The 21,396-nt window shown below is 40.3% G+C and overlaps 1 protein-coding gene across 1 annotated transcript; it reads right to left on the reverse strand.

Moving 5' to 3' along the window:
* Window positions 1–913: 913 nt before the first annotated feature.
* Window positions 914–20,636, reverse strand: ATP6V1B2 (ATPase H+ transporting V1 subunit B2). Its single transcript, XM_081076780.1, has 14 exons — window positions 20,458–20,636; window positions 13,758–13,813; window positions 11,801–11,899; window positions 10,719–10,812; window positions 10,527–10,604; window positions 9,908–10,047; window positions 9,470–9,571; window positions 9,097–9,194; window positions 8,353–8,476; window positions 7,980–8,130; window positions 6,439–6,521; window positions 4,980–5,084; window positions 3,989–4,118; window positions 914–2,311 (listed from the first exon to the last, which is right to left on the reverse strand). The coding sequence occupies exons 1-14, from the start codon at window positions 20,591–20,593 to the stop codon at window positions 2,172–2,174; spliced, it is 1,536 nt and encodes a 511-aa protein (XP_080932906.1). The 5' UTR covers window positions 20,594–20,636; the 3' UTR covers window positions 914–2,171.
* Between the last annotated feature and the right edge of the window lie 760 nt (window positions 20,637–21,396).

The following is a 21,396-nucleotide window of genomic DNA, read 5'->3' on the forward strand; positions in this document are numbered from 1 at the left end:
TACTTGGGAGTCAACTGAAACTTTACATTTAAAAAAAATTTGATCACAGCGAGGGTCCATATTAAAGCATCATTTTAATGGGTCTTTTAATAAAGTCTTATCACTGGTACCAAAAGGTACACGTTAAGAAAATGTTTTCACTAAAAAATAAGAAACTAACAAGAGTACCACTTAACCAAATAATCCTAAGTATGCTGCTGTAAGAGTAATAAGTCAATCTGCCTAAATAAAGGTTAAGAAAAGTATCCTACTATGAGTGTCTATCATGGACCGGCCATTGCTCAGTGTTTTACATACGAAATCTGCAATCTTTGTAATAACCCTGAAGGGGGAACATAAGCAAACAGACTCAAACTTGTTAAATGACTAAACAAGGCCATACAGTTAGTGGCAGAACAAGGATCAGAACACAGCCTGCACACTTCTCGCCATGATTGAGCCCTCTGTATCTCCTACAAGTTGCCTTGAACACGAGAGAAACAGGAGGCCCCAAGAAGCCAGACGGTAGTGCTTTAACCAGCATGTTTTCTCAATATATTGGGCATCTAATGAAACATTTATTTGAAGCAAGTTTTGGCTTGCTTCAATATGTATTTCATTTTCTATTTATCACCCACTTTCATTCACGGCAGATGGGTTCTAGAGGTCCTGAAAATGTCTGAAACAAAAACACTCTAGAACAGCTGTAGTAACACTCAACCTTGGGTCACTACAGTTGTTGGAGGAGATATTACTGAGAAGAACTTGAAAGGGAAGCCTAAAAGAGGGTCTAAGACCTGGGCCATGTTCCTGTAACCTAGGGGGTGATTCACAATCCCTGTTGTAATATTCAAAACTGTGAATCAAAGAGGTGCATTATTATATATGTGCTTGTTGTTGTTTCTATGATTAGAAGATACAGAGTCACTTTAGGTCACTTTCATTTAATTTAATATTTATTTTCATTTTATATCCAGATGTCACATTTTCTACATTAAAATATAATCATGCTGACACCCCCCACCCCCTCCGAGAAAAAAGTGAAGAACTTTACACAACTTGAAAGATGGAATGCACAGAGAAGTCGCTATTGCACCCAAGTAACAAAGAACACAGAGACCACACAGTTGACATGGCGGAGTGCATAGAAGACAGCTCAGGGCTCGCAGCGGGAAGGAGCGGGAATGAAAAGGCCAAAGCTGTTAAATGCTTGCGCCACAAGATTACCCTGTGGAGGCAGAGAGAGGTCAGAAAGCAGGACCCGACAGGGGTTTTTACCAAAGGCAGTTTCAACACCCACACACAGGACAGCTTTCTCCTCCCACCTTGCCTTTAGCATCTGGCAAGCACTTTAGAACTTTACACCTCTTAGAGTGTACAAATGTAGACTGGGTATAGGATTCTTTCTTCTTTTTTTAAAATTGTACTCCAACTCTTTCCAAGCAACAATTCTACCAGTTATTTTCATTATGATTCCTCTGACTCGCGACCCAGTAAGGATCACGACAATCTCACATATCAGATCAACGCCAGCTGTGCCCAAGCTGCAGGCTTCTGTGCTCCTCAGAGACAGGGAGAGCAGTTAAGTCACACCTACTAAAGAGGAAAAGGAAACTCCTTTTCTAATCTAGTCATTAAATAGCAAAGAGCAGGTGGACGGGGAAAACCCTCTGCTTAGGGCAGCAGCACAGACCTAGAGGCATACCAACAATCTGAAACCAAATGCTCAGCTCAGGTGAGAGCCTCTTGGCTCTTCTGAGGGCAGGCTTCTTTCAGCCCCGAACCTGGCCCTAATTAGGAGAGCAAAGCATTCTAACTTCCAATAGTGATACCCTTAAGGAGGGGGAGAGGTATTTGGGTCTGGGAGACCCAAATAATGAGGACATTATTAGGCAACTAACTACCCCCACTATGTACAAATACACACATCAGTAAGAAAACCTCACCTCCATCCCTGCAGCTACTTTAAACAAAGCACTGAAGATCTGGGTTTTCTGATTAGGGGATATTTTAAAGTCTGTTAGCAGTTAAGACATGGCAACACTGGCACAACATGTCACCTATTCTTTGTTTTTAATTACAGGCTAACACCGTAAACTCCAACACAAAGGTGGGGGTGGGGGAGTGCAAAAGGAATAAAGGAAACAGAACCAATATTTCACAAGAGTGTCGAGCCAGCAGGAAAGTGGCGGCTAGTGCTTTGCAGAGTCTCGAGGGTAGAACTCGCTCAGGGTGCTCTGAGGGATCCTCTTCAGCATTTCTTTGGGGAAGATTCGGAGCAGCTGCCAGCCAATGTCCAAAGTCTCAAAGACAGTGCGGTTTTCGTAAGGACCTTACAAGAAAGTAAGATTGGATGAATAAAGGCAAACTACTTGCAACTTAGTGTTACTTAGGATGTTTTATGACCAGCACTGTGAATATGGAGTATAAAAAAAGGAGACATAGCAGTTAGGTCTCCCAAGACTGGATGTGACCAAGTGTGGAAATGAGTGCACAGACAAGCACCATCGGGAATCAAAGGAAAGGAGAGAACTTCCGGCTAGAGACAGTAGGTCATCTGGGGGGCGGGGGGTAAAGACGGGCGACAAACTGGGTAGGATCTAAATACCTTTGGCAATGGAAACTAACCCAGTATATTGTCCAAAGAGTAGTGAGAAAAAGTTGCCCAGGAACAGAGGCTGAATTTGACAGAGGCCAGAGCAGATACAAGAAAGCCTTAAATGCCAGCTAAGCACCCGAGTAGGTTGGTGGTTTTCAAAATTGTTACTGTTATTTTTAATAGCATAAGTATCCTTATCATGCAAATAAATGTCATTTCTTAACTAAGGAATCAGAGTGGCTAAAGTTCTGGGTTCTTTTCTCTACGAGAAGAACTTCATTCATCTTTTAATGTCTGCATTAAGAAAACAAAACAAAACAAAACAAACCCCAACAAACATATACATTTTGGGGATTTTAATAAAAAATGTATCACTTAAATAGAAAAGTGCACAAATACTAAGTGTGTAGCTTGATGCATTATTCCAAAATAAACACATCTGTTCCTTAGTACCACGGAGGTCAGAAATAGAGTGCTACCAGCATCAGCAGGGGAGGGAGGGGAGAGACCAAGCAAAATAGCTGGAAAATCCTATGCATACTATGAAATGAAAACCACTATAGACGTTTTAGTAGAAGGACAATCAATAAAATTTGTACTAAATTTACTCTGGCAATGGTATATGGGAGTCCGGGAGACTGGTGAAAAAGCTGGCACTGAGGGCCAGGGATGACGAAACCAAAGGATTGGACTAGGTCTTAAGTGCTCAGAGATCAGTAGCTTCACCATCACCCAGGGTCTTAGGGACAATGCCCAATGCTGAGCTTGGGCTAACTAGGACAACAGCCATGCCAGAGGCAGACAGAAACTGAAGAAGGAATTGCGAGGCAGGTGGTCAGCTGGGCAAAACCTTCGTTTCTGACCATACTGAGGCTGAGGGATGGTGGCATAAACAAAGGTGTGCCAGCTGGAGATGTGGGATTAGGGTTTCAAAAAGAGGGTAAGGATCATACGTAGCAATTCAGTCAAAAGCACAGAGGAAAGGCCAAAGCTACCGGGACTAAAAGCACAGAAACAACAGGCAGCTAACCCTTTGGGAACATAAACAACGAGGAAGCAGGAAGAAATCAGAAACAGAGGTGAAAACAGATGGGTCAGGAAAGTCCCAAACCCCCGAAGTCTGAGGAAATGGTTGCAGAGAGGTTAGGAGGACGGAGACCTGGCAATGGCGGCCAGTTGTAAGGAAGGGAGATAGTCAGGTGGGAACTAAATAACTGGAAGATGGACTTGAAGGCAGAAGGGAAGGAACCGGAGGGCAAAACCGTACTGTATACAAAGATGGGGCAGACAGCTGGAAGACCCTCTTCTAATCAAAAGGAAAACTGTACGACCAATGTAAATTCTCTCAGACTGGGAAAGGTCTTCAAAACCACGAGGCTGTTTATGTTTGTAAGAAAGTACTCCTCTTACCCTGAGCAATAAAGTTCCTCTCAAACTTCTGCAGAAATTCCAAGTAAAGTAGATCATCTGAGGTAAGGGCTTCTTCTCCAACTACAGCTTTCATGGCCTGCACATCCTTGCCGATAGCATAGCACGCGTACTAAAGAAAAAGAAGGTTTACATGAACAGAAACCCGATTTTCTACACGTTAAAGAGTAATCTGGGAGAAGTGTACTGCTGGAGCTGTCTTCGTAAGAGATCACAGAAGGAATTTCACCTTATTTACAAACAAATTCACGTAAATAAAACTCCTGTGAAAGCTAGCAGGACTTTATTACAAAGTCGTCTCACTCAGAAAGGGGTCTTCAGGCATGCAGTTATCATTACTACCTCTCTACAAACACACACCTCCTCAGTGTGTCAATGAGCTCACATTTCATAGAGCATCTGAAAATCAGAACCCCTACCATGGAAGAAGCTGGAAGTTCTATCCAAGCAAAATATTTGTGATATCAGGTTTACCATTTCTACTTTTAGGTCAAAAGCCTTTTTCTTTATTTGTGCCTGGTGTACAGTAATCTCATGACTATAGAAACCAAGGACTTCACAGAATATATAAAGCTGTCTCCCTTAGTGTTTCAGTGATTACTTAATTAATGTGTTAAGCAAGAAATAACTCAGAGTACCCTTTCAGGATTGCTCTGTAATCATTACCAAGGTTACTAATAAAAACTTAAAACAACCTCACGGCTTGGTTCTTTATTTAGAAACTACCTTATATAGCATTAGATGTGAGTTTCAAGCATATGAGTTTTAATCATGGTTATCAGCATCTATCCTTATGAAAAAAAAGTGCTTGGTTCTAATAAATGTTTATATATTCCACATGAAGCCTACGTGAAAATTCTGCTTGGATGGGGGAAAATAAAAAGTGATACGGGAGAAAGATTAAGAGGTGTAAGAGAGCAGAAAGAATGGACTAAGAAAGGTATTTGAAAACCGTCCTTAAGGCTGTACGTACCAGCTGGTTAGATACATCGGCATGATCCTTTCTCGTCATACCTTCTCCAATAGCAGACTTCATCAGCCGTGATAACGACGGCAGCACATTAATAGGCGGGTAAATCTTGAGTAGAATGGGAGGGAAAATATTAGAGTTAAGTACAAACTTCAAGCTTTATTGGTAGCAAAGAAGCATTCTGAAACTATTAACCCTTAAATTACATAAAACAGCTGCATTTGTTTCCTAGATGAGTTCTGTTTTCCTGTAAGAACACTTTATGTATAGCATTTCTTTCAAGAATCAAATCCACTAAGTGAAATATACAAAACAGGACAAAATTATATTGAAAAACTGAATTTTCAGTATCTGCCTAGAGTATCAAATCTAATTGGTCTTCTGAACTCTGACTCAAAAGCACATATGAAATAAAAACATTAACAATAATTCCACCTAGAAGCTGGCATCTGTTACAGAACCACCAAAAATCTGTTTTTGATTATTCAACCATAAAAAAGAATGAAACATGTCATTTGTGACAACATGGATGGACCTTGAGGGCATTAAGTCAAACGGAAAAAGATAAATATGATCTCACTTATATGTGGAATCTAAAAAAAAGCAGAACCACACACAGAACCCCCTCCTCCCCAGCTCATGAATATAGAGAATAGACTGATGGTTGTCTGAAGCGTGGAGTAGAGGTGGGTGAGTGGGCAAAATGGGTCAAAAGGTACAAATTTCCAGTTATAAAATGATTAAGTCATGGGGATATAATGTACAGCATGGTGACCATGGTTAATAAAACTGAATTGTATACTTGAAAGTAGGTAGGAGAATGTATCTTGAAAGTTCTCTTTATAAGAAAAAAATTTTATTAACTATAGTGAGGATGTTGACTGGACTTATTGTGGTAATCATTTTGCAATATATACAAATACTGAATCATTACATCGTACACCTGAAACTAGTATGTTACTTATTCCTCAATTAAAACAAAAAATCTGTGTTTGTATTAACAGCAAGATCGGTAGATTATACCGTTATGGAACAGAACACCCAGAAGAGTTCTTTGAGACAACTGACTGACTCCATTGTAAGGCACAATAAAGTGGAGATTTAAGTCTTAATTCTGGTACTCTTATCCACACCAGGATTTTGTAATTAAGTGCTCAACATCATTGACAAGTTCTGCGACTTTAAGCAAAAGGACCCAATGAAATCAGTTTTCCCATAGGCTAATTGATAGACAAGAGTCAAGTTCCTATAACATTGCGTCAATATTAGAACGAAATGACGAACAAAACGACGTTATTTGAGGATCTGCCATATACAGAAATGACAATTTTATAGCCATATCAAAATCAATTTATTTTCTGAAAACAAAGAAAAAGAAATCCTACAAGCCAAGTGCAAGCAACTGCAGAGTAAGTGAAGAGCGGGTCTGTGAGCCTCACAGCACGGCCTGCATGTCAAATACCTGTCTGTTGTGCAGCTGTCTGTCCACGTAGATCTGTCCTTCTGTGATGTATCCAGTCAAGTCAGGGATGGGGTGCGTGATATCTACCAGACGAAGACATGAGACATTAGTTACAGGTGGCCATCTATGTAAACAAGCTCACAGGAAGTCCATCTGCATTACCGACAGCATTTCTTTAAACAGTGCTATACAAAATAATTTTGTGAGGATGGAAAAGTTCCACATCTGTGTTGTCCAACATGGCTGCCACTAGCAAAATGCGGCTCCTGAGCACCTCAAAAGTGGCTCATGTAACTGAAAAACTTAATGGTTATTTCACTTTTTATCTAATTTTAATTAACTTTAGAATTTAAAGAACAAGCTGTGGCTAGAGGTTACCGTATCGGACAGCTTAACTTCTTTGATTGCAGCATAAAGATGAGACGTGTCGGTCTATGAGGGAAATGAGCGGCATTCAAAAAAGCACAATTTCTCCTAGTTACGTGATCTCTCCTCCATTTTAAACACAAAGTTCCCCTGCAGAGATTTGCCCATTTGATGTACGCATATACTGAGAGAATGTTCCCAGCTCATAAGCTATTTCAACACAGAAAAATATAAAGATGCTAGACAATTAAAGTGACGCTGTGCAGCACCAAAAAGGTCATTTAAAGCAAGGCATTTCTAAGTCTGCTAAATTCCATAAAGCAATTTTGTAGCTACTTTCTTGGAACAAATAATTTTTGTGCCAGAGGCAGTACAGGGTACCAGTTCGTGTGAAACCAGATTGCCTGGATTCTAAAGCTGTCACTTCCTACCTTGACAAATCACCTTAGCTGCCTGTGCCTCACATTACAGCATCTATCTCAAAGTTGCAATGAGGACGGATCAAATGAGTCAATATTTATAAAGCACTCAAAAGTGCTCCATTATACTGAATTATTACTGTCTCTGAAAATAACTTGTAAAAGTGCTTTTTAAAAACCAAGGCAAGGACTAAAAGACAACATGAGGAATGCTGCAAGTCTCACCCAGGAGCCATCCTGAGCACACACACAGACAGGCCTGTCCCATGTGCTTTCACATACATAGAAGAAGAAAGTAACTTTTAACCTTTGGTGATTGTTCTGTCTCTGAAGTCTTGTGGCATTTACTATTTGTGCTCTTCACCTGACACTTAAGCTACTGCAAATTGTTGGTGCACACACCCAAAAGATATCCAACTAGGTTACATTAGGTAGAGACCGTATTTTTTTTAAACTTCCTTATATCTAGACCGTGTCCTGCAAACATCAGGCACTCAACAGTACCTAATAAATGAAAATTAAAAATTCAAATTCCAAAGAAAATTGTGGTTTTTTTTTCCTTCCACAAAAGGATGATGATCATTATAAGCCGTTTTCAAATAAAGTATTTTATTTAGGTACAAACCACTACTTAATGTAAATTCTTGGAGGATAAACCCTCAAGAGAATTTCAACTCAAAAAAGTAGACAGTCTTCTCTCTTAGAATCAACCTTACAATGATGATGTCTGCTATAATCCAAAGACCCAAAACTTACCATCGTTAGGCATGGTGAGAATAGGGATTTGAGTAATAGAGCCATTTCTACCTTCCACTCGACCAGCGCGTTCATATATTGTCGCTAAATCTGTATACATGTAACCTGGGAAACCTCGGCGACCAGGAACCTCTTCCCTGGCTGCTGAAACCTGACAAAATGCCAAGAAGGAAATATCACATGCCGTAATGTGGAAAGTAAAGCTTGCTTAGAACATGTTTATTTGAAGAGGCCAAACTACAAAGTTGGAAAAACCATCTTTTTCATTTTAAACATTGTCTCTAAGAGATGATTTAGAAAAATCTAGCAACACAGTTCTCTTTCCATCACCATATATTAGAAAATAAGCCATTTTAATTAAGAAAAAATGTACCTCTCGAAGTGCTTCAGCGTAAGAACTCATATCTGTTAGGATAACCAATACATGTTTCTCACACTGATAGGCCAGAAATTCGGCTGTGGTTAGAGCCAAGCGAGGAGTGATTATCCGTTCAATACTGAAATGGAACATTAAATCCTATGTCACTCAAACAAAAAGGCCAAAAACAAAAGAAAATGAGATTCTGGAAAGAATTGTACAGTCTCCTTCTGAAAGTTTTAAATAAATAGAGAAAGGTAAAGCAATTATTACTTTAAAAATTCTTAAATAAAGCAGTTATTTTATGTATTTACACAGTAAGAATTACTTCATTCTACAAAACTAAACTGATTATTTTATAAATGCCCCATAATTTCTCAGAACGATATAGATCTCAAAAGAGAGAGAAACAGAGGGAAGGAAGGAAGAAAGAAGGGCCAGATTTCTCAGGTAAGATGAAAAAATCATTTATTGAGTATGGACTGTGTACTAGGTAATTTATATGCATTATCTCGTTTAAAAAGCACAACAACCCCCATGGGACAAGCACCATTTGTCACATTTTCTGAAAGAGAAAACTGAGCTTCGTAGCCTAAGTGATTTGCCCAAATCCAAATAACTAGCAAGAAGCAGAGCTGGAATTGAAATAGTTATCTCATTCGTAAGCCCATGTTGCTTTCATTCTAACATTTTATCACCTTAGGTAACAGTTTTCACCTGAAACCTGGATAAACAGAAAGAAATAGCCTATTTACTTACGTCGGGTCATTAGCCAAGTTCAAAAAGAGGCAGACATTGTCCATGGAGCCATTTTCTTCAAAGTCAGATTTGAAGAACCGGGCAGTTTCCATGTTTACCTAAATGGCAATGACTTCATCAGTGCTGGGAGAAGAAAAATTCTCAGTGTGTATTTCTGATGAAGGCCAAACTATAGATCTGCCTTGTTCCTTCTTTTAAAGTTTTACATTTCATAGTCAAATGCCAAATTTTAATCCTTAAGTTTGTCCAAATTGCAAGTTGCAACTTCTCTACCTAGACATAAATTCCATGACGCATGTGCGGTTTTCTACACTATTCTACATAAGCAATTAATTTTATATTTCATACTAAAGGAGAAAATAATTATACTTACACCCATAGCAGCAAATACAATTGCAAAATTTTCCTCACTGTAGTCCACTACATCTTTGGATTTCTTTACCAAACCAGCCTGGCGACAGATCTGAGCTGCAATCTAATGAGGAACACAAAAGCACCGAGCTGAAATCTAGAACAACATTTCTACAAAATAATGTGTATCCTCAACTTTTGGGAATTGTAATTAAAAGTGAAATTGGGATATTTTCAAAGTACCCTACCCAACAAAACTATTTTGTACTTTTTGCAAAGATTCCGAAGAGTAAGCAAGAAGACAACTATGGTGTGGATAAAGATTCAATGTAACTGGACTATATACATAGTAACACCGGGTATTTATGTTGAAAACCCTTTATTTGGTTTGTCACTAACAGTGAAGCATTTAGAAATTCTTCCTTGTTAAATTTCACACCAAACAGATCCTACTTCTCACCTCGTTGTGCGGTAAGCCAGCAGCAGAGAAGATAGGAATTTTCTGCCCCCGAGCAATACTGTTCATGCCATCTATGGCAGAAATGCCGGTCTGAATCATCTCCTCTGGGTAGATTCGACACTGAGGATTGATTGGCTGGCCTAATGAATTTCCAAAAGGGAAAGTTTTAATATATCTGTGCTTTAAGACTAAAACCATATAAAGCATTTCTCTTAAAATATCTGTTATTTCTGAAATCTGAAACTGTTTAAGTAATTTTTTCCATTAGTCTCTTGCAGACTCACGAAATACATGATAGCAGAACTTAAGTTCCTCAAGTGAAATAAAGGTATACAGCAAAATAAGAGAGCAATCCCAAATCAAAGCCATGGCTTGACTAACTACATTTCAAATTATACCCTAGTGATATTTTACATATCTTAAGATATTTTACATGAAATTTTAAGATGATCTCTAGAAAAAATAAATGTATTAAATAATGAAATAATTAATTCATCACAGAGCATGTCAGTTATCTGCTTAATGTATCACAAAAATCATTCTCTATCTGGCAAAGATAAAAGTTAGCTAGCTGGAAGCTATTTTCCCCCAAACTCAGAAAAGCATTTACTGTCCCTACCCATGATGTCGAGGAAATCTTCAGCCAATACAACAGGACCTCTATCGATGGGCTTTCCTGATCCATTGAATACGCGACCTGAGAAACAGTAACAAGACAGTACACAAATATTCCCATTTTTTAAAAGACTTTATGGAATATGTTGAAAAGGAAACAAATTTCTGCTCAGAATGAATAACGATATCCACTTACCAAGCATATCCTCAGACACTGGTGTTCGCAGAATATCTCCAGTAAACTCACAGGACGTTTTCTTGGCATCTATACCTGAAGTCCCTTCAAATACCTATCAAGAAAGAGAAGTAATCAGAAGGGTAAAAGAAGTTTCATGGGGTGGCCGGATGGCTCAGTGCGTTAGAGCAGGAACTCTGAACAAGGTTGCCGGTTCAATTCCCACATGGGATGGTGGGCTGGGCCCCCTGCAACTAAAGACTGAAAACGGCGACTGGCCTTGGAGCTGAGCTGCGCCCTCAGCAACTACTTCAAGCTGATGGACCCTGGAGAAACACAGTCCCTCAATATGCCCCAATTAAAAACTAAAATAAGAAATTTCAGTCATAAGCACTTAAATTTTATTTGTCTGTTAAACAGCCCTTACAAAGTCAAACACGTAAATGTACGCTACTTTTAACATCACAAACACAACCTGTTGGTCAAGGGTCATGACTGTAGGACATCAAATCCTACCAGCAAGCTAAGAATACGTTTTACATTTTTAGTTAATAAAAAGAAAGAAAAAAGGAAGGAGGGAAGGAGGGGAAGAATACAAATATACCTGAGAACTTAGGTGGCCCCACAAAGCCTAAAAAATTTACTGGCTGGCCCTTTGCAGAAATTTCGCTGACCTTTGCTCTAGATTACTTTTTCGGGGAACACGTTATTTAAGAAAACCGGCATTTCCCATGATCAGCAACATTAAAAACTAGGAATTATAGGAGACAATTTAAAGAAATAGACTCAAATCTGTTTGGTTTTATCCCATAAGCTGTGAATTCTACTTTTCATCTCTCTCCTATATGATTATCTAGTTCGTCTTATCCATTAAAAAAAAAACAAAAGCCATTTTACCAGTGGAGCTATTGGACTAGAATGGACATAGGTGGCTTGACATCTGGCAAGAAAACACGCAAAAACAATTTTTCCCCCCAAAGAGAGTAATCAGTCTCTAAAGATATACTTATTCAATGATAACTAGAAAAAAACAAACAAGTGTTCCTCATGTTTTTATGATTAGGAAAAAGTTCAATTGGCCAGATTTTGAAAGCGGTGTTTACCTGAACCACTGCTTTGGAACCGCTAACTTCTAGAACTTGCCCACTTCTCTTCGTGCCATCAGGTAATGTCAAGTGGACAATCTCAGCATATCTGGGAAACTAAATAGAAAAACAGAAAGGATCAATAACCAACTAGTGGGTTGGGGGTTAGTTAGACTTAGGTTTAAAAGGTGCCCCAAATACTCTACGTGCTCTGTCTTAATCATAGCGTGTACAACCCCAGCACCTCCCCCTACACACAGGTAAACGTGAAGAGTTAACGACATCCTCCGGTAGTTTAAGTTCTTAAAAAGCTAACCACTGGCACATGCACTGACAAACCAGCACAAGGTACAGAGAGAAGGGTCTTAAATCCATGAAAACAGAGCAATTACATTTTTTCCTTCTGCGTATGTTTTAAAGTTTTGCCACTATAGAAAGGTACAAAACTTACAAATAACCATGTTCCCACTACTTAGAACTGATGCTTGCTGTATGTGTGATCTGGGCTGTGTGAGCAATTACCTGTGTGTTTTGGGGACAAGGGAAAAATGAAACTAAACGAAATTAAATAAAATAATTACTATTATAATAAAATGTTAATGTTCCCCCTTAAACTAATTATCCTAACCAGATATGTAGTCCTTTAATCCATTTTTAATATTTTAAATGCATGTTTCCAAAAATATATTGTGGTTTTATTTACATAAATGGCAACATACTAAATATATCATCCTGCAACTTTTTTTTCACTTGACCTTATGTTTTGGATCTGCCATGGTAATAGTTACGTCATTTTATCAACATAATCTCTTGAAAGGTGCACCATTATTTCGTGTGATGACAAGGAAAACACCTGTCAGTTAAACTATGGTGAACCAGTGATTGTAACCTGATTTTGGAGATGCTAACATGCGAATAAATGGACATCTCAGAATTAATGTTAGAACAGATGTAGTAAAAATAAAATCAAATGACACCACATTTCATTCAATTCTTCTACCAGCGGAGTTTAAGGCTATTCCAAATTTCCACATTTCCAAACATGCTGCAATTAACATTCTCACATGTGCTTCTCACACAAGTGTTTCCCTTCTCACGTCTAAGTTTCCTTAAGGTTTGGTTACCTACTGGTGGGCTACAGGCTGTACCCCTTTCTGCGAAATTACTCTGTAAAGGAACTGTATTAATTTACAATCTCCCTAGCACCATACAAAAGTGTATTTTCCCTACATCCGCCAGCTTATGTTATTATTAACTAAACTTTAATTTTTGCCATTTTGACATAATAAAAAATAGCCTTTCCAATTTGCATTTTCTGACTCTACTAATATTGAGCGTTTTTTCAGGTTTACTGACAATTCAGATTTCATTTCCTATGACTGGCTTATTAACATCTTTCCTCACCTTCCAACTGGATCTGCTTTTTCTTATTTATTTTTAGTTTTAAAGATTCTGGATACTAATTCTTTTGCAAGTATTTGCTCCCAGGCTATTTCTTGTCTTAATATTGTATATGATATCGTATCACATGAAGTTCTACAACTTTTTATGTAATAAAATAACTAGATTTTCCTTTATGATTTGTGCCTTTTGTGTCTTGTTTAGAAAAATCTTCCAACCTGAAGTCATAAAAATGGGCTTCTGTATGGTCTATATAATATCCTACAGGTTATAAAACACACTAAGAAATATTTTTTTTTCCCTAATAGACCTCTGAGGTAGGAGTGACAATTTTTTTTTTTTTTAATTTTGCAGACAAGGGACTCTAGGACATAAACAGAACCCACAGTAGATCCACAACTGGAATCCAGTCTTCTGACTTCTGATTTAAAACTCTTGTCACCTATATAGCACTGCCACTCAGACCAAGGAATGGCTTAAAAATCATAACGTAAAATTTAAAGTGTACCCGACAGGATGTAATGCCACGTTTTTAACTTCATAAATGATTAAATGATGATGATGACGGTATTACCTTAACATGATCTAAGATCACTAGTGGGCCATTGACTCCGGATACTGTCTTGTACGCTGGAATAAAAACAGAAGAGTCAGCTTTAGTCACATAGGATATTCTCTCTCTGGGATTACAAAACACCTCTCTCCACTTTATCGTATCTATTATAATATGGAGCACTCCATTATAAAATTTTTCATTGAATTTATTAAATACGCCTGTGCCTGTAAAACTTTTCATAATCCACCCTCATCCAACCAAAAACATTTAGAATCCTTACTATAAGTCACACTGTTTCAAGGACTCCAGGTACAAAAAAAGGCACAGAGGAACAGATTTCCCTCCAGATTTCACAGTTCTACATGAAGAAGGGGGAGTTGGACCCTCTCAGAGATGTGCAGAGGGTCTGTGCAGAGGTGTGCACAGGAAAAACCTAGCAGCTGTTCTTACCCTGAAGAGAAAAGGAAAACTTTATAAAATAGGTGGCACTTAGTAGAGAAGGAAGGGGAAGGGAATCTTTAAGCAGAAGTGACAAAACTCACTAGGAAAATCTGAGAACATGTAGTCTGTTAAGGTAAAAGCCATGATTAAATGGCATCTTAAAAACTATGGGAAAACTGCTTTATCAAGGGGAAGTGGGCAATGGAATGAAAGGCCAGAGGTCTTTTAAAAAAGTCAAATGTTCCTGTCAGTTTAGAGACTTATGTTTTCCACTGGAAATTATGCCCTAGGAATAAACTGCCAGTCCATAAGATACTACTCAAATCCCTAGGGTAGCTATCCTACTACCGTATCACACTTACATGTCAAGTGTAATGGTAATTAGGTATAAAACAGAACACTCAGGTGAGTTATTCTAATATCAGAATTAACTAAATTTCATAAGCAGAACAGCTGAAAAAACGAAATGAATGTTTGAAGAAAACTTACTACAAGGCCTAAAATAATTTATAATTTATAACAAGCTGTCAACCAACTGAAAATGTTCACTTGCTTGATTTCTTATCAGGTCTTGTACAGAGACTTCTGGCACAAATGTAGACACTCAAGAATGAGGAAACCATTTAATAACCAGTCTGTCCACTCAAGGGGCTCCAGAATTTAAAAACACCAATTTCTTCAGCCAGGAAGCAGTGCCCTGGCAGAAACTTGGGGACAGAGCAGGCAAGCACTGTCAGGGCTCCTTGGCTTTCATACTCACAGGACATTTAAATCCTGACATCAAATACTTGCTTGACTACATCTGTAACTGTAATTATCTCAACAGAGGGCCCCAAATGACTCTTTTCTTAACAGAAGATAAAAGGCAAATCACAAATTTAAAAAGCTAAGTTACATGAATGGATGGTAATGTAAAAGAATTAGTCATTCCTTTGAAAATATTACAAAGATCCCAATTGTCATATTTGCTGCTATAATACTTTTATGAACATCCTCCCCATTGTTTTAAAATAATCTAACACTCTTAAAAATAATTCCTGGGCCGGCACGGTGGCTCAGGCGGTTAGAGCTCCGTGCTCCTAACTCCGAAGGCTGCTGGTTCGATTGCCACATGGGCCAGTGGGCTGTCAACCACGAGGTTGCCAGTTCAATTCCTCAAGTCCTGCAAGGGACGGTGGGCTGCGCCCCCTGCAACTAGCAACGGCAACTGGACCTGAGCTGCGCCCTCCACAACTAAGATTGAAAGGACAACAACTTGACTTGGGAAAAAAAAAAAAAAAGAAAGTCCTGGAAGTACACACTGTTCCCCAATAAAGTCTGTTCCCCTTCCCCAATTAAAAAAAAAAAAAAAAACTTAAAAAAAAATACTTCCTACCCCTAAAAATATTCATTAGTCTCATTTTAAAAGAGTCACATATTCTGTTTATCAGTGACTTTCTAAAATTGCTATGTGGAAACTCAAAGTGAGCTACATTAGAAACATGTTTTCTTAGAATCCAGTTCTTAAACATACAAAAACATAAACGTTTTCAAAACATTTACCTACACAGTTGGAGATGGGAGAAGGGAGTGGGCTGAGGGGGGCACAGAGAGGGGGGCAGAAGACCTAGTTTTGAGACTTATAGGCAAATGTAGTATCAATTAAAAAAGCCTTCAGGTTCTGAAATTCTCTTTACTTTTTTTCGGCAAGATCTGCATCTCCTTTGAACTTCTAACCTCTACAATGATGTTTCAGAATCTCATGTTTAAATCCAAGCTCATTCAAAATTATGAAGTTTTGCCAGTCACGAGCAAAAGTATGACCACGAAAAAGAAACACCGGTCATTGCTTTTCCTGGAAACACTGAATCAAGTTGACTTCTACTACAGAAGACAAGATTTTACTTCATCAAAAGCAGTTTCTAAATGTACAGCAGTATATGTAGCCTTTAAAAAAGCCAGTAAGTAACCATTAGAATTAACTGATTAACAAAAACCACATTTACAAAATTAACAAAAACAGAATTTACAGAATTAACAATTTACAGAATTAACAAAAACCACATTTAGTTAAGTACTTGTCATAAATTCTCACTTAATCTCCATAACAGGTCTATAAATCGACTATTATTATTCCAAGCGTTGGAAGAGAAAAATGGTCTTCAGAAATTAAGCAACTTGCCCAAGCATCTGAACTTAGATAGTCTAGCTCCCGAGTCACTTGTTCTATAACTTTGTACTGTAGCTCAAATTCTACAACTGAACTGGTCATTTTTTGTGGTCTGGTCCACTCACAATTATTTGCAAGACTGAAGTAGCTATACCACTCAAAATAATTTCACAAGTCTGCATCTCTAGCCCTGAAAAAATAAGTTACTTTTACTATTTAATACGCTGGACAATAATTCCCTTGTGTCCACATTTTGCCATCACTGCAAAACAATCTTTCTCCAATGGAGTGCAGCCACTGGAGAGTTTTAGCAGAGGAAAGAATCTAATGGTAACGCTTCAGCAGTTTTCCCTCACTGGAAAAGCATGAAAAGCAGGAGATACGAATCAGAGGTTAAGCAATCTACTTGGTTTAAACTAAACTGACATATACAAACTAAACTTATAAGTGTTATAACCCAAACTAAATAAAAAAACATTACCAGATATTTGAGACTGCTTCACACTTTTCCAGAGCATCTTTGGGATGGATAGGTTACCCCATTGCAGCTTCACAAATCTCTGGGAGGTTGGCAAGACTGACACCCACACTCTACACTTAAACTAAGGCTCTGAGAAATTTGTTACTAAATAGAAGAGCCAGGATTAGAGCTGTTTTTTGTTGGCTGTTTTTCTTTTTCCTAATTCTAAAGTTGGTATTCTATGATCCTATAATATTTCTGAACTTAGTTAAGTCTCCAAGATTATTTAAAAAATATGGTGATGACACTGTTCCTAGTACTCAGACTACAAATAAATATTAGAAGACAGTTTATATACAAACTGTAGCTCTTTTCCATGATGATAAATCTATTTGCAAAAAAAACCCCAAAACAAAAAGCAGAGAAAATGGTATGCAACACTACCTTTTATCTTTCACAAATATTATCCAGTTTTCCTCACCATTACCATTAACAGACCAAAGCAGAGATAACAGTTTGGAGTAAGGCTGCTAAGGACCTTGAACTGCTCCTCAAAAAAGCAAAAACCCATTCACAGATTATGAGACCACTTCTATTTACCAAAATAAAGACCATTCTTCTCTTGAAAATTCCAAATGAACAAGAACCTGGGTCTGCAGGGAACGATCAGAACTTCTGACAATACAGCAGATACATGTTTACTTTACATGCCTAACGCATTTTACAACCAACAAGTCACATCTTTGATTCTGAACTATTACATTAAGCAGGCAATACAGATTTATGGAGTAACATGTAAAACCAAAATCTACAAAGGTTTTTAAGAAGCACATACTTGGTCAGATGACATCCTCTTCCTCCTGCAAGATATGAGATTGTTCAACACTACTAAAGCCACTTAATGATTGTGAAACTTTTTCAAACAGAAAACTCAGCAGCGGTTGCACAATAAGAGATCTAGTCCTTCAACCTCCGCCTTATTAGCAAAACAAAAACCCAGAGCAATCATCTTCCCTTGTGCAAGAAGAGTAGATACCCACACCCTGAACAATGGGCACCGAAGGAGAAGTTCTAGAAAAAGACAGGCTGATGATTCCTTCATTTGACTTTTCTGGGGTTAGCTCTGCTTTATACTATACTGTAAGCAACATAAGGTTAGTTGATCTAGGGTCTCAAGAACAATGGAGATTATTTAATTCAAAATGTTTAGTGTCCAAAATCTCTATGGACATTATTGAACCTCGCTCAAAGTTTAAAAGAAAATCAAGTTTTCTTTCCTTGTGACTTCAAAAACTCAACTAAAGTGCTCAAGATTATGTCAAGCCTACATATCTCATTTTCCATTTCTTGTTAACAGCCCAATAAACTTGAAGTTGTTTTAGAACAGGATCCAATCTGTACAATGGAACTGACAATATTACTCCATTTCTTCATTCAAGAAGCACACATTAAATAACTATCACTTAAGATGGTATCATTGATCTTTAATTAGAAGAATCAAGAGGTTAATCAATATTTATTCAGAAGCAACCAAAACTGTTGACTAAAATCAAGAATGTGGCAATAAAGGACAAAAGACACTCTGCAAAAGCGGTTAGCTATTAGCTTAAGTACGATACCATTTATGCTTTTTAGAATAACCAAGACACAGAAGAGGAATTGAGCCAAGTATCCTAACTCCCTACTCTGATTCCATCCATGTTAAGAATCTATCCCCTAAACTACAAACAAGGGGTTTAAGGGCAAGTTATACAACAAATTACAAGACACAGTACTTCTATGTGTCAAGCACTGTGCTAGGAGCACTGAGGACACAAAAAGGATTCTTGATCTCTAAGGGTTCAGTGTTAAGCATTGCGGTTACAACAATTTGTCAGGTGGAATCTCTGGAGAAGTTCTTCGGTCATTGGCTAGGCACACAGAACAGTGAGAAATCATATTCATCTCCCCTAAGGGCTTACAACCTTAATCATGGAGAACTCTTTAAACAAGGTTATTATTTCAGCTGATACTCTCAATTGACAATGAATGAATAATTACATGAAATTATTGCACCCTTATAATCTTTTCCTAGAAGCACCACTAATGTCTATCCAGTCTACCCAAAGGAAAAAAAAAAAGCACACAAATGCAATAAAAGAGAATCTGTAACTGTTAGGTACAAATGTATTGTCAAAGTCTATACAAGAATGCAACGTCTGTCCATTTCCTGAAACATTTACATCACCGCATTTAAACGACCAATAGGCATTCTCTAATTCAGATAATTCCCAGTGTAAAAAGCACATGTCGGCAAACCATAAAATCATGTTTTCCTCTTTCCTCGCACTGCAGTGCTATCACATGACCCAATGACAGATCAGGAAGGGATTACTCAGGCAGGAGAAAAACCCTTCATCTGAAATTCTTTTTCACCAATGAGCCATCCACAAACAGGCATCCTGGTAAGTACCCAGCGCCCAAGATAGTCCTGCCACCTGGGGAAACATCAGGTGCTTTCTCCAGTTTTAAAGAGTCTCTTTCTAGGGCGCATCCCGGTTCCTAAGGAAGCTGTGAAGAGGCCTGGTGCTCCACAACTAGGTTATGTAGGAATCAACAACCATTTCTTTCGGAACTGCTGAGTAATTCACTTAAGCCTATTTGTGAAGGTCTTTTCGATAATCACAACCCTTAAACACGCCTATGCACATGCTTTGCACGTATGCTATGCCGTGTTTCCCCGAAAATAAGACTGGGTCTTATGTGACTGTTTGCTCCAAAAGATGCATTAGGGCTTCTGTTCGGGGGAGGTCACCCTGACACATCATGCGAGGGCTTCTTTTTCCGGGAAACACGGTATAACACGGGGAAAGCTGCTGGGATTCCCCAAGACAGCCTTGCACTCAACCAAGGCATGTTAACTGGCCAGGAGATGCAGCGGCAATGGTGGGAAAAGGCCCGGCGTCACGGAGAACACCTGGAGTTTGAGCTCCCGCTCCGCCAATAGTGAGGCGTCTGCAGCCTGGCGAGCAGTCCTGTCCCTCCTGGAACGGCCAGCGCCTCACTGTAAAACGAGAGGGTCCGGCTCCATGACCTGCAGTTTCCTTTGCAGCGGCGGCGTGTTCTCTGCCATCTCGGTGTCGTCCTGCGGAACAGCCCCATCCAGGAGCAACATGTCCCGCGGGCCGGGGGCCGCCCTGCAGCCACCCAAGGCCTGACCACGTCAGCGGTGGCACTGCAGACACCTGGGCCCGCGGCGGGAGCTCCCGATCTGCCCCGAGGTCCTCGCCAGCGGGCGAGGCTGGGGAGGGGCGTTCCCTCGACCCCCGCACGTCTACACGAGGCCGGGCCCAGGTTCAGAGCGGAGGGACGAGAGGCGGCGTCCAGAGACAGGAAGCAAGAGCCGGGAAAGGCTCCGCTCGGGGGACGTCGGCGAGGGCGGGGCAAGAGGCAGGAGCCCACCACCCCCGGGACCCAGTTCCGGGTCGTGCTCTCGCCCTCCCAGAAATGCGAGGTCCATCTCAGTCTTCTTCTAGAGAGACGTGCGGGTGAGAGTAGGGGGGAAGCGAGATGGAAAATAAACACCCCCCCACACCCCCCCGCCAAGCCGCTGGCTAAGCAGGTGAGTGGGAGCAAGGGGTTGGGCTAAGAAGCAAAAGACAGGAGCCGTCTTGCTCTCGGATACTCACTGAGGCGAGGCTGGGAGAGGTAGTTCCGGCTCACCGCCAGTGCCTGCTCCCAAGATCCCACCACCGCCCCACTGGTGGGCACGGGGAGTTCGGGTGCGGCCCCGTTCACGATCCCCCGCATCGCGCGCAGCGCCATCTTGTCTCCTCCGTCCCGACTGGCCCCGCCGCGGCGGCGCGCAGGCGCAGATATAGCAGGGGCGGTCCGCGCACCTGGCCCCGCCCAGACGTGCGGCGGAGGCCCGGCCTCGCCACGCCCCCTTCGCTGCTCACCGCCCGCCGCCTCGTGACCCGAGATCCGCGTGGGCGGGACTGAGCCTGCGCGCCAGCGAGAGGAGCTGACCAGCGTGCTGGGAGGGAGGGAGGCAGGGAGGGAGGGAGCCAGGCCGGGGAGAGGGAAGCAGAGGCCACGGGGGCCTGGAGAGAAGGGCAAGATTTAAGGGAGAAAGAAGAAAGGAAGGAAGAGGCCGCACAGGAAGGTTGGGAGGGAGGGGGACGAAAGGCAAGCACGCGCGAGAGAAGCTCAGCCGATGTCCATTTCATAGTGGTACTTCGTGACATCGAAGGAAGAGAGCTCAAATACAGAAACGCGCTTGGAAACACAGAAGACATGTAAAGCGCACTGCAGTGGTTCTTCGCTTAGGACGCAGCATCTTTCATTTCCACTGTCCTATCTTCCCGTCCGTTTCATCCACTGTGTAGCGGTTCAAACACACATGCTGGGCTGTGTTCGGCTGGTGGCGGCGGTGGGAAAGGCCACGTGGGACGTATTTGAAAACTGGGACCCAGCACTCCTGCAAGGATGTCTCGCTGGCTGTGGACGGGGACAGCCCAGGCGTGGGACCTGAGCGATTGACCTGAACTGAATTGCTCGTGGTAGAGAAGGAAAAGAGACAGGTTAATTATGTGGGGACCTGGCTAGTGACGCTTCCTGTGGAATGT

Source organism: Rhinolophus hipposideros, assembly GCF_964194185.1.
Source record: "Rhinolophus hipposideros genome assembly, chromosome: 16".
NCBI classification, from domain to species: Eukaryota; Metazoa; Chordata; class Mammalia; order Chiroptera; family Rhinolophidae; genus Rhinolophus; species Rhinolophus hipposideros.